General features: G+C 43.4%; 1 protein-coding gene across 2 annotated transcripts in view; it reads right to left on the reverse strand.

The window, feature by feature from the left end:
• Positions 1-208: 208 nt before the first annotated feature.
• LOC147452570 (GATA transcription factor 27-like) overlaps positions 209-12464 on the reverse strand; it is a 68819-nt gene continuing 56563 nt past the window's right edge. For both annotated transcript variants that reach the window (XM_086518206.1, XM_086518207.1), the window contains exons 3-9: positions 3788-4141; positions 3246-3693; positions 3011-3083; positions 2832-2923; positions 1881-2100; positions 1421-1556; positions 209-1242 (exon numbers count right to left, since the gene is read on the reverse strand). In XM_086518206.1, coding sequence (XP_086374332.1) covers positions 755-1242; positions 1421-1556; positions 1881-2100; positions 2832-2923; positions 3011-3083; positions 3246-3693; positions 3788-4141 — 1811 coding nt within the window. In that variant the 3' untranslated portion in view covers positions 209-754. The remainder of the gene's footprint in view (positions 1243-1420; positions 1557-1880; positions 2101-2831; positions 2924-3010; positions 3084-3245; positions 3694-3787; positions 4142-12464) is intronic.

Below are 12464 nucleotides of genomic sequence, written 5' to 3' on the forward strand. Positions count from 1 at the left end.
TCACAGGTGAACAATCTTTTGCGCTCAAGAACACGGAACCACTTCACAGCATCTGTTAATGCGAACAGTCTGCCTGCGTACTTAGTGCGCATGCACAGAAAGCAAAGGGTCAAAATCAGGCAATTCCACCAGTCCTCTGTCAAAACTTCAAACTATCATCCTCCCATATGCATTACCATCTTGATCTGTCACCATGTCAAACAAATCATCCACCGAGAGAATCATTTGTTATAAAAGGTTTCTCTGCAGGACAAAGAACCACCAAATAATCCAAGAAAAAGTTCACAAGTCCACTCATCTGTGTCCTAACCTTGTATTGATTACATTAAAAATTTTATCAGTTGAAAGAAAAAATTACAAACTCTGCTTTGGTGAACTCTCTTGCTTCTTGAAGTTGAGGAGCTCCCATCTGAGATACGAGAGTGGGAAAAATGTAATACACTTGCCCAAGGCCCTTAATGATGACATCCACCCACTATGGCAAAACTGCTTGTACACTCATGAAAATGCCCTGAAAAGGCACTTGGAGAATCTCTCTATTATTGGTTTTTTGTGGAAGTGGTGAGAACGTGAGTCTCCATAACTCTCAAAAACGGCGCGTAACTCTGCCGATTGCCAATGGTACAAAAGAAACACCGGTACACTATCATACAAGTTACCTTTGAACAACGTAGAAAACGGTAACCAGGAGGCTTGGATCATCCCAAACCTATAAATTGTAACAGCAAGCTCTGTAAGCAGTGAACATGCACTTCTAAAAGGTATCATTCACTGACCCTGCAGATGGTGAATTCCACAAAAATTCGCTCCAGTCCAAATTAGGTTCACTAGGCCAAATGTTATCCTGTATGGGTGCGTTTCCGGTTTTACTGTTTTGACTTGCAAGGTTCTCTGTGTCTTTGGGTGGAGATTTGCAGCGAACTGGTTGATGCAGTAGCTCCGCTTGCTGAAAAGTTAAATTCGAGGGGAGATCGAGCAGCACATCCTGCTCTAGCAGTCCATATGTAGGTGCCTCCATGGCAAATTTTCTTCCGTGATGTGAAAGATAATGAGTTCGAGAACTGAGGATGGCTTTCAAATTGCTTTCTTCATCAAATCCAAATGGTTTGAAGGAGTTTTTCCTGTGTCTGCTGGACAACTCAGGTGGATGACGTTCTCTATCAAACATCATGTGTGAGGTTGGAGTAGAAGTTTGACACCTAGTAGTACTTGGAGCTGATGAGTCGGGTGTTTCATCTACTTCTGCATTTCAGAAATGTCAGGAGTTCCAAACGTTTTAAAATTCTATGTTACCTCTGAGGCCAAAGAAGTGACTCAGGAGAGTATGAAGCATAAGGGGTGTGTTTGTGTATATGTGAGTGTCCATCCTCAGATGCAGCAGATTTGACACGGATAGCTTACATGCATTTCAGAATCTTACCAGTGATGACGGAGCCCAGATTACCAGCTGGCAAATGTTTTCCTGTCACAAGGTCAGTGGAAGACGACAGGCCATCCGCCCCATGATTGCTCAAGCCTTTCAGCTTCTCTTTCAAGTACTCCTTCCCTTGCATGATCTGAATTTCCCCCTCAAACAACAAGAGTTAGGAAATTCACCTGAAACATTTATGGGCATCAGACGAAGCTCACACACTAAGTGACTATATATATCCAATTCCAGACCCTGAACCAGTGGCAATCTACGGCAACCCAGGAAACCTGACAAACACTCCATGAATGCCGACACCACTTTCCTACTAGTAAAAGTTTTAAAAGACCCTGCAAATGGGAATGCAAGTGCATTGGCATCAGTGTGCACAAGTGTGTGCTAGTCTTGTAGCATAGCATGCAAAAAAGGCGTAAGAATTCAAGCGTGTAGCAATTGGCCTGTGTTTGTCTACCTTAGCATACTCCACTGAACTCTTCCTCCTTCCCATTTGAGAGCACCTTTCTATCCAGCCTGAACTCGTCAAGTCTGAAATTGTCAAAAGCTGCTGATAGTGTTGTAGCACTCTTGGACTCACTCCAGACTCTTGTGAGTCAAACATGCCCCCTGACAAAAGATCTTGAAAGCCTCTTAAGGCACTCTCAAATTGGGCGCTGCTGAACATATACTTCAGACTGCCAAGCAACCAACTAGTGTCAATAGTATGAGAGATTCTCTTAGTACAAAGACTTACATGTCTATGAGTTGTTCAAAAATTGCATTTGTTACAAGAAAAACGCATAATCATGTGCATTTCAATTCTTCAGCAATGGTAAGTAACATTGTGTACCACTAATTAACAGACATTGATAAAGTCACCACCTAATATGGACACAAGGGTTGCGCTCTAAGCTCCCCAGTAGGCACAAGGGGACAAAAGATAAAATTTTCCAGGGGAAAGATCTAGACAGGAATATGTTGAAGACGTGTCTACCACAACTACTGTATTGTTAGAAATCTCCACCCAATACATACAATTATTTGATATCTCCACCTAGAACGTACAGGCTGGTAAGGCTCCCCAGGACAGGCACAAAAAGGACCAACCTGACAGTTTCTAAAACACAAGAGAAGTATTTTGAAGGAAATCCTCTCAAATCAGAATTCAAAGGCCATTTTCTCAATCTCATTGTGGAAAAATTTGCCCAATCTACAAAGACAAAAGGACTATTGGAAACTAAGTAGAAGTGCATGCCCGAAAGCTAGCCAAAAATTCACAAGGGGCTCGCTAGACCTTCAAAGCGAAGGTGGAAGAAGGTGTTTCATTTGATTTACTCTAGAAAAAGTTGATGACAACTTGCAAAGCATCACAGACTCACACACCTATCAATGATTTGACTGATTCGTGATTCAAAAAATGACTAACCTATCAGGCTTGTCTACTGGAGACACATGCTTCATCAATTGCTGTTTCTCTTGTTCTGTAAGTCCCATAAATGTCTCAGAGTTGATAATGTCCTGCAGCAAACCCAGAAAAAGAGGTTAGATATGACAGTGTCCATAACCTATTTCTTACTATGCAGCGTTTGCATAAGTGAAATTCACCTTTAATTCCACAAAAACCAACGGTGAATGGCAACTTTGCAGCACATCGCGTTTATTGTAAGGAAAATTCTCTCTGTACAAGCCAACAATGAAAAGTTGTGTGTCACGTATATGTGTGTGCAATCCCCAATCCCTGTCGCATCTCTAAGGAAGCTAACAAGTTAGCACAACCTTGATATCTCCTTCAAATCATTCTAATGCAGCAAAAAATATACGAGAAGGTCAATAATCTTACAAAAGATTTTTGTTTGGAACCCAATTTTTTGTAGAACCATTTCCACAAGCCCTGCTACCTCTTGCAAATTGTTTCGCTTTTTCCTTTCCTTTGTGCTTACTACTTCCCTCTGAGAAAGGAGTACCCATGATGCCAACTTTTGTGACGTCGCTCTCTAATGTAACTGATTGCTTTATCTCCTGTTTCTCATACATAAGTGAGCTTGCTTGAGATTCTTGAGCAGGGATTCCAGGAGGAGGGGCTCTTATAAGAACCCCCCCTAGCCCTATTTCAACTAACATGGATGAAGGTGTATAATCAACCAACAAATCTTCTTCAGAGGGGGATTTGATTACATGGAAATCTGATCTTGGAAAGTTGTAAGATATTCTGTTTACAGATGGGCGATGGCGATGCAGTATAGACCGTCTCTTTGAAGGAACATGGCAGCCCCAAGGAGGCCAGCAATCTACATTAAGCAGATTCCATATTAGAGATCAGGAAACAAAAATATTTGATAGTGCCCCTACAACTGTTTACAACACGTCATAAATATGAAAAACCTGGAGCTCTGCCTGTTGTTCCCGTCCGCTGTACACAACTTTCTGAAACTGACATCCCTGATCCTGTACTTGATCGGGTGCAAGCATCATCCTCATGCAGCATACCCCTACTGTGGTCTGCCCCTTGATAAGAACAGTAGAAATCTAAAAGGCCATCTGAAGGTTCCTTTCTTTTCAGAGAATGATGTTCAGTTATCTTCTGAATGTTTTTTTTTGATGAGCTGGTCTTGAGTCCAAGACCTCCTGAGTGCATAGGCATGTAATTCACAAGAGTGCCCTTCGTTCTCCATCTTGAACCACAAGCATTGCAAAGTACTGGTTTGTCAGCTGGACCATTACGCCATAAAGGGGTGGCTGCAAAATACCCACAATCTAATGTAAAACAGCTGCTTGCTCTAAAAAGACATCACACTACAGCAGAGACAAATGTGAGAACCCAACTCATCTCGTGATGGACAAACAACCTCCCCTCTCAGAAGCGAACGAAACAATTTGAACTCGCCCATAAGAGAATATTCTTTCATAAAACATGCTTCAATGGTGACTCAAACTTCAACCCCATTGCAGCTAATAAAACACAAGGAGGTGGTTACCATTACAGATAGCTTATAGTAAGAATTAACGAGACAAGCATAAATCAAAGAAAAAGACAGGAAATTGCTGCATAGGCAGAGCTTTGCATTTTGTCTCACTTTAGTGTATTTTCATCAGCACAAAGATGAGGCATTTCAGATGTTCAAGAATTGGCTCACACTTTTGGAGGAAACAGAAAAGCAGTTTGAGTTTGTAATCGGCTGGCCTACTGCCCAGTCGGTGCAGAACTGCATAAACAGTAATTTCCAGCTCTGTAAACCAGAATTCAGCACTTAGATACTGGACATATAGACACAGTAATTAGGAGATACAGAGACTGAGAGGTAGAGATGGGCTCGGGCAAGATGGAGAGGTGGAGTTCCTCCCCTATGCAGTACTGGCCCCTGAATAGGTGCCCCTTTCGGTAATTCTTTTATTTATGTAGAGAGTTACAATACAATGCCCATGAGAGATGGCCCTGAGCAGAGAGAGAGCGAGAGAAACGAAACGAAATGAAATATTATATTAACGTCTTCAAAAGGCCAAAATGACCTATGAGACCAAACTGTTACAAAATTGTGAATCTGATACCATGTCTGGGTACAAAAAGACTAGAACAAAATACTACTACTACTAGAATCCATCCCCATCTGCACTCTGAATGTCGAGAGAGTATGGCTCGAATCCTCTGCTGTAGTCTCCGTCAATGCTGTGTAGCCCCTCTCCTCAATCGTGGCCGTCTAGATTTCCGTAGCTCCAGTGCTCAGTCGATGAGAGTGCCGGTAGTGGTCAAATGAGTGTGGGCCGAGCTCTGCAGTGATGGCTACTCCTCTAACTGTCCCATATCTAGTGGAAAGAAATCTGTAATCCGTCTCTGGACTGTCTCTCTCTAGCTCTCCCCAATAAAGTGTCTCTATATCTGTGTAACTCAAGTAGATATAGCCCAAGACATCTCTGATCCTCATAACTCATGACCCTAGAGAAAGAACCGAAACCCTCTCTGAATAAGCGGTGGAAACGGCCCCGAATCTCATAGTACACTGTGCAATGACATATGTAACGTAGCTCTGTCTCTGGCTCTAGCTGGCATAAGCGGCATATCCTGCTGTCTGCTGGTATCCCTCTGAATCTACCAATCTCAATCTCCAGCTGATGTGAGGATGTGCGTATCTGACCAATGGCACACCATAAACCATGAGACATATGTGTATCCATGTAGCTGGGTCGAATTACAAACCCATCTCCTGCGAGGTGGAGAAGATGCTCTCTATAGAAAGCCATCTTCGTGCCCAACTCTTGTGGCGGCTCTATCCATGTCCTCCTTGTATCCGCTCCTCTTGGTATCCAGCTGGATCAGGTCCTGACGAATGAGTCTAGTAATCTCCACCCGAGTAAGAGACATCGAGGGTGTCTAAAGAGAGTACTGGTGTCACAAACGGGAGCGCATAGCAATATAAAATATACTCGGATAAATAAAATTTATCACTTAATATTGAAGCCAGAGGATATAGAGAGAAATAGATAGAGAGAGAGAGAGAGAGAGAGAGAGAGAGAGAGATAAAGTGAGAAGATCGACACAGTACTGGGGACTAGTAGATGGGTTGGTCCCCCCCCCCGTAATAGTATCTTTATTACTAAGGAGAAGTCTATACAAGCACTTGAACCGAACGTATTACCACGTTCGTTCTAGAATAAGACTTGATGGTTCCTGGAAGCCTTAGCTTCCGATTCCTAGGGCAAAACCCTATTCCAAGGAACTTCCGTTCCTTATTCCAAATCCTTGAGAACCAAGGTTCTCGCCTCTGGATCTCACCTTCCAGACTCAGGGCATGACATCCCTGCAACTCTTTTCTAACTCTGTTTCCAGAGTCCTCTTCCTGCAGATTAACTCCGCTTTCCTGAACACGAAGTCCTTCCCTTGGGAATTTCGACTTCTGGATCACATCTCGAGAGTCTACCTCTCTTCGATCCGTGGATCTGCTTCCCAAACTTGGGTACGAAACCCTTGGGCTGATCTAGCTCTAATTCCTCAGAGCGCTTTTCTCGTGCAGAGGCTCATGCCTTCCTCTGCTCCTACTCCCTCATGAAGAGGAAGTACACCTGCAATCAAATACTCAGAGATTATAACATGAAAATCGTTCCCTTCAAAGTCTCGATGCTCGAAATGCAACTCGGTTCTCGAAAAACAATTCCCCGGAAGAGATCTCTACATAGAAAATCCTCTCTTCCAATCTTACACACAGAAGAGGTGTGTTCTCGGGTTCCTTCTCGTAAATCAGCCCCGTCTACGACGTTTATGGGCTGAAAACAGAGAAAAACAGCAACTTCTCGCGATGGAATAACGCTCCGTAGGCGCTTCTTCGCGAGGGAACTCGCGCATTGAGTCTTGGTGACATCTGGTACACTTGGGGCAGCCATGGGCATCACCGGCAACATCTTCTTTACGGCTGAAATCTGCAGCAGCATCTCCTCCTTGTAAAGATTGGTCTTTCTCTCTGAGTAAGGGCATGTGATGCTTTTATAGCTCCTAGCCACGGGCACGAATAGCTGCTCGCGTAGAGATCGTGGCCGGTTTTTTTTTTTCAATTTTTTTTTTCGCTGCTCTGCCAGAAAAAGAGAGACAGAAAACGCTGGCTGATCTGTTGCCTTATTTATCAGATGGCTGCCCACTTAATAGGCTGCCCACTTATTAAGTGGGCGGTCGGTCACCTTTAAAAATGGTCTGAATCTGTCCAAAAACTCAATAAAACCTTATAAGTTAAAAACAATGCTTTCACAGCACTTCCCAGGCGTCCCTGGATGCAATCACATGCACAGTTGCAATGCAGACATAAACTTCCTCGTGAGAAAGCATCTGCTTTCCCGAAAGGCAATCCCGCTTTCTCAAAAAGCATCTATTTTTCCTCAAAGTTTCCTTTGAACCCATCTTCATTCAAGTGCTTGCTTTTTCCTTGTGCACAATTCTAACACACTTCGGAATTTCCTCCCGACTATGGATATTCCCTTTCCGATGCACCCGTCACCCACCTTGTGACGCATCAGGAATACCCATCACCTAGTCCTTTCCTACCAAACTTACAGTACAATCTCCTTCACGATTCTCTATGTCACCCATCCTATGACGCATCAGAGATGTCCGTTCCCGGATGGTCGGATACTTCTTTCCGATGCTCCCTGTCACCCATTCGATGTGACGCATCAGAAGTACCCGTTCCTGGTGGCCTTACAGATATTCCCGTTCTCAGTGTTCCCGTCATCACTTTAAATGACGCACTAGGAATACTCTGTACTCGGATGTCTCCAGTGAGAAAAGCCCTCTCACTTAAAATTCCAATAATTCATTTAGAATTATTTGTCCTTGGTGTTCCAAGCGAGAAAACCCTCTCACTTATAAATCCGATAATTCATTTAGAATTATTTTTCTGTAAGATAAAGCCAATTTAGCAACATCCCTCTCACTTATAAACAGTTGTTCTCAACTGTAGAGGTCCAACTGAACTGCCGGGGAGAAACCGGAAAGATTCCAAATCTTGCTTAATGGTGAGTTGAGCTAGTCCTTTCTCAAAAGAAAACTTAAAACTTTAATTAAACAAAAATTCAATAATTCAATACTTACCTTACCGGTTCATGTCTTTCCTCTAGGACCTCGAGGATATCCTTCACCTTTCATTAAAGTTACGAGCCATGTAAGAACTTGTCATTCGCGTCTTTCCAACAAATTGGAAGTTTCCTCATCCGAGAATCTGTTAAGTCAATTCCACCTTCTCAATTCCGAGAAGAATAAACCTCCTAGAAATCATTCTAGGTCTATGTCCTTGCGCATAACCTTGCGCTATTAGTCCTGAGGATATTAAACCTCTTGTGTCCTCCCGCATAGGGCATGTCGAGAGCATTAAGCTCATGTGAATCTTCCTATGGCATAACAAGTGTGTCATCTTACCAAAGTAAGTTCTTATTCCGGGCCTTTGCTTTGGGTAGGCCAATTGTTTTGATCCAAAGTTTCCTTATCTAAGACTCTGTTAATTTGATTCTGTCTTCTCAAATTCGAGAAGAATAATCTTCCTAGATATCAATCTAGGTATTTGTCCTTGCGGATAATCCTACGCCGTTAGTCCAGAGGGTATTAAACCTCTTGTGTCCTCCCACATAGGGAATGCCCAAGTCATAGAGCATTAAGTTCGATGTCTTTCTTCCACAATTTGCGATCACCTTAAAGAAGGTTCTTGTTCCAAGCCGTCGCTCAACGTAGGCGGACGGTTCCAGTCCGAAGATTCCTTGTGCATGACAGCACTTCCTTCCAATCGTTTCCTCCTGCGAGTTATTACCACCAGTAGTGATTTCTCGACGCCCATTAGTGTTAGTCCAGAGGGTATTAAACCTCTTGTGTCCTCCCACATAGGGAATGCCCAAGTCATAGAGCATTAAGTTCGATGTCTTTCTTCCACAATTTGCGATCACCTTAAAGAAGGTTCTTGTTCCAAGCCGTCGCTCAACGTAGGCGGACGGTTCCAGTCCGAAGATTCCTTGTGCATGACAGCACTTCCTTCCAATCGTTTCCTCCTGCGAGTTATTACCACCAGTAGTGATTTCCCGACGCCCATTAGCGTCTCTTCCTTACAAAATCATAAAAAATGATTCACCTTGCGAGCATCAATGACGATTTGCAAAACCTCAGGCAGCTGGGATTCTAGCCATAGCATTTTCTGAACGTACGTTCAAACCCGGTTCACAATAGAGCGAACCCTCTTTGATTCTCAGGGATATTCTCCCATTTGTAATTCTTACCATTTTGAAACGGTTGGCGAATTATATTCTTATGAACAAAATAGTTCAAATTTATTCCAGCAGCGTGTAAATGCTACTTGACCTGCTCATGGAGAAACATATACTGCAACCAAAAGTTGCTACGATAATGGTAAAAGCACATAGCGTACTCAATGATCAACGACCATCGGAAAACCTCTTCTCCGTAGAGAAACTCAAATTCCTTCTACCAAACACATCTCAAATAGAGATTCTCGTGTCGGAATATTCTTGCACGCAAAAAGGCGTTCAAGAGAGTATAACAAACTCTCGTCCAGTTCCTTGGGATAGGTCTGCATCTTCGTGTGTTATCCATGTACTCAAAAGTGTACATAATTCTTAAGCTGTGTTAAAGTTTCGGTGAACCTGGGAAATTACCTTCCCTTCGTAAGATCCTTAGAGCGAAGACGCTCAACTTGATGATCACTTGGCTCGATCTTAGAGCAAGACCCGCTCATCAAATAATCTAGGATTTTAATCCTTGGATTCCTCAAGCACAGGCCGTAGTCGTCGCTTGTTCCTTCCCTCCTAAAGAGAGTGTTCATTCACTTGTGCAAAAAGCACTACCATATCTTCCCTTACCGTGTAGGGGGTGTGAGCTTAAAGAGTACTCAAGCTTCATGAAAGCTTTTCTTTGCTTGAAAGAACGGTTCCTTCATAATTTCCTATCCGCAATAGCAGGTAATCTGTTCGAGAATTACCGGATACCAGATCAATAGTTGACCTTCCGGCTAGTTAAGCAAAACAATTCATCTCAGAAAACAATGTTTCAGTTTGATCCTGCTCTCATAAACACTCGAGAGTGGTAATCCCGGTTAGACATAACCATATCTTGTGCAAAAGAGCAAACAAGCACAATGCACTTTATGATTTACTCAAAGATGTAACTTTGATTGAAAACCTGCCCTCTCACTTAAAGTTCGAGGGTCTTCCATTCAAGAACTCAGGAGTTAGATTGAATTCCCTTACTCCAAACTTTCTGTGTTCAATGATTCCCGTCCCACTACAAGGATTGGATTCTATGTACACTAAGGTGTACACTTTCAGCTTTTATTGGTGACTACCATCTGCTGCAAAGTATTTTGCAGATGCGTCTACAAAATTCGGGCAAAAGTCCTTTGTTGAATTTCTTCATCTTTCCTTCCTCAGAGAGGATCGAGAGTGGAGCTACCTTGGCAAGAGTGAACCACTACTTGCTTTGACTCACTCGTGTTCCTATTGGGCAAACCCATCCCAATCTTCTTGGATGCCTTCCTCAAAGTGTAGAGGAAAAAAAAATTGTCGAAAAATTCAGCCTTGAATTGAATCCAAGTCTTGTTGTAAGTTCCTTGCAGAGCTTTGGTATACCACCAAGTACTTGCAATCCCCTTAAGGTGTTTAATCACATGCCTCATCTTCGACGCTTCTCAAAAATTGCCGCTTGCAAAGGCAACTTCAAACTGTCGAATGAAAGCGGTAGCTTTCGGGGCATCTTCCGTTACTTTTGTCAAACTTGACCGGAGTGTTCTGAGGTCTTAAGACCTTCTTCATATCCTTCCCGAAATGACGGGATTTCATGGCTATAGTTCTGGATTGACGTTCATGGATATTTTCTGGATTCTGAAGGATCTTGAGCATTCCGCTCCTTGGATTCTCTAGGTTCATGAGCATCATGCTCTTGTCACCTTCTCAGAGAATCCCAAGTCTTGTGTCGACTTCTTGCATAGAGAGAGAAAAAAATATTCCCAACTCTACGAGCTTTTCCTTGCAAGACTTAGGGTTCCGCCTACTTACTTCTCTCTTGGCTTGTCATGGCTTCTTCCCGTATCTTCCCAGAGTCGTCCTCCTTTACAGAGAAAGAGAGGAGACCATGCACTAACACCACTGTCACAAACGGGAGCGCATAGCAATATAAAATATACTCGGATAAATAAAATTTATCACTTAATATTGAAGCCAGAGGATATAGAGAGAAATAGATAGAGAGAGAGAGAGAGAGATAAAGTGAGAAGATCGACACAGTACTGGGGACTAGTAGATGGGTTGGTCCCCCCCCCCCCCCCCCCCCCCCGTAATAGTATCTTTATTACTAAGGAGAAGTCTATACAAGCACTTGAACCGAACGTATTACCACGTTCGTTCTAGAATAAGACTTCATGATTCCTGGAAGCCTTAGCTTCCGATTCCTAGGGCAAAACCCTATTCCAAGGAACTTCCGTTCCTTATTCCAAATCCTTGAGAACCAAGGTTCTCGCCTCTGGATCTCACCTTCCAGACTCAGGGCATGACATCCCTGCAACTCTTTTCTAACTCTGTTTCCAGAGTCCTCTTCCTGCAGATTAACTCCACTTTCCTGAACACGAAGTCCTTCCCTTGGGAATTTCGACTTCTGGATCACATCTCGAGAGTCTACCTCTCTTCGATCCGTGGATCTGCTTCCCAAACTTGGGTACGAAACCCTTGGGCTGATCTAGCTCGAATTCCTCAGAGCGCTTTTCTCGTGCAGAGGCTCATGCCTTCCTCTGCTCCTACTCCCTCACGAAGAGGAAGTACACCTGCAATCAAATACTCAGAGATTATAACATGAAAAACGTTCCCTTCAAAGTCTCGATGCTCGAAACGCAACTCGGTTCTCGAAAAACAATTCCCCGGAAGAGATCTCTACATAGAAAATCCTCTCTTCCAATCTTACACACAGAAGAGGTGTTTTCTCGGGTTCCTTCTCGTAAATCAGCCCCGTCTACGACGTTTATGGGCTGAAAACAGAGAAAAACAGCAACTTCTCGCGATGGAAACACGCTCCGTAGGCCCTTCTTCGCGACGGAACTCGCGCATTGAGTCTTGGCGACATCTGGTACACTTGGGGCAGCCATGGGCATCATCGGCAACGTCTTCTTTACGGCTGAAATCTGCAGCAGCATCTCCTCCTTGTAAAGATTGGTCTTTCTCTCTGAGTAAGGGCATGCGATGCTTTTATAGCTCCTAGCCACGCGCACGAATAGTTGCTCGCGTAGAGATCGCGGCCGGTTTTTTTTTTTTTTTCAATTTTTTTTTTCGCTGCTCTTCCAGAAAAAGAGAGAGAGAAAACGCTGGCTGATCTGTTGCCTTATTTATCAGATGGCTGCCCACTTATTAAGTGGGCGGTCGGTCACCTTTAAAAATGGTCTGAATCTGTCCAAAAACTCAATAAAACCTTATAAGTTAAAAACAATGCTTTCACAGCACTTCCCAGGCATCCCTGGATGCAATCACATGCACAATTGCAATGCAGACATAAACTTCCTCGCGAGAAAGCATCTGCTTTCCCGAAAGGCAATCCCGC

This window comes from Adiantum capillus-veneris, chromosome 8 (assembly GCF_014529385.1).
Source record: "Adiantum capillus-veneris isolate H3 chromosome 8, ASM1452938v2, whole genome shotgun sequence".
Lineage (NCBI taxonomy): Eukaryota > Viridiplantae > Streptophyta > Polypodiopsida > Polypodiales > Pteridaceae > Adiantum > Adiantum capillus-veneris.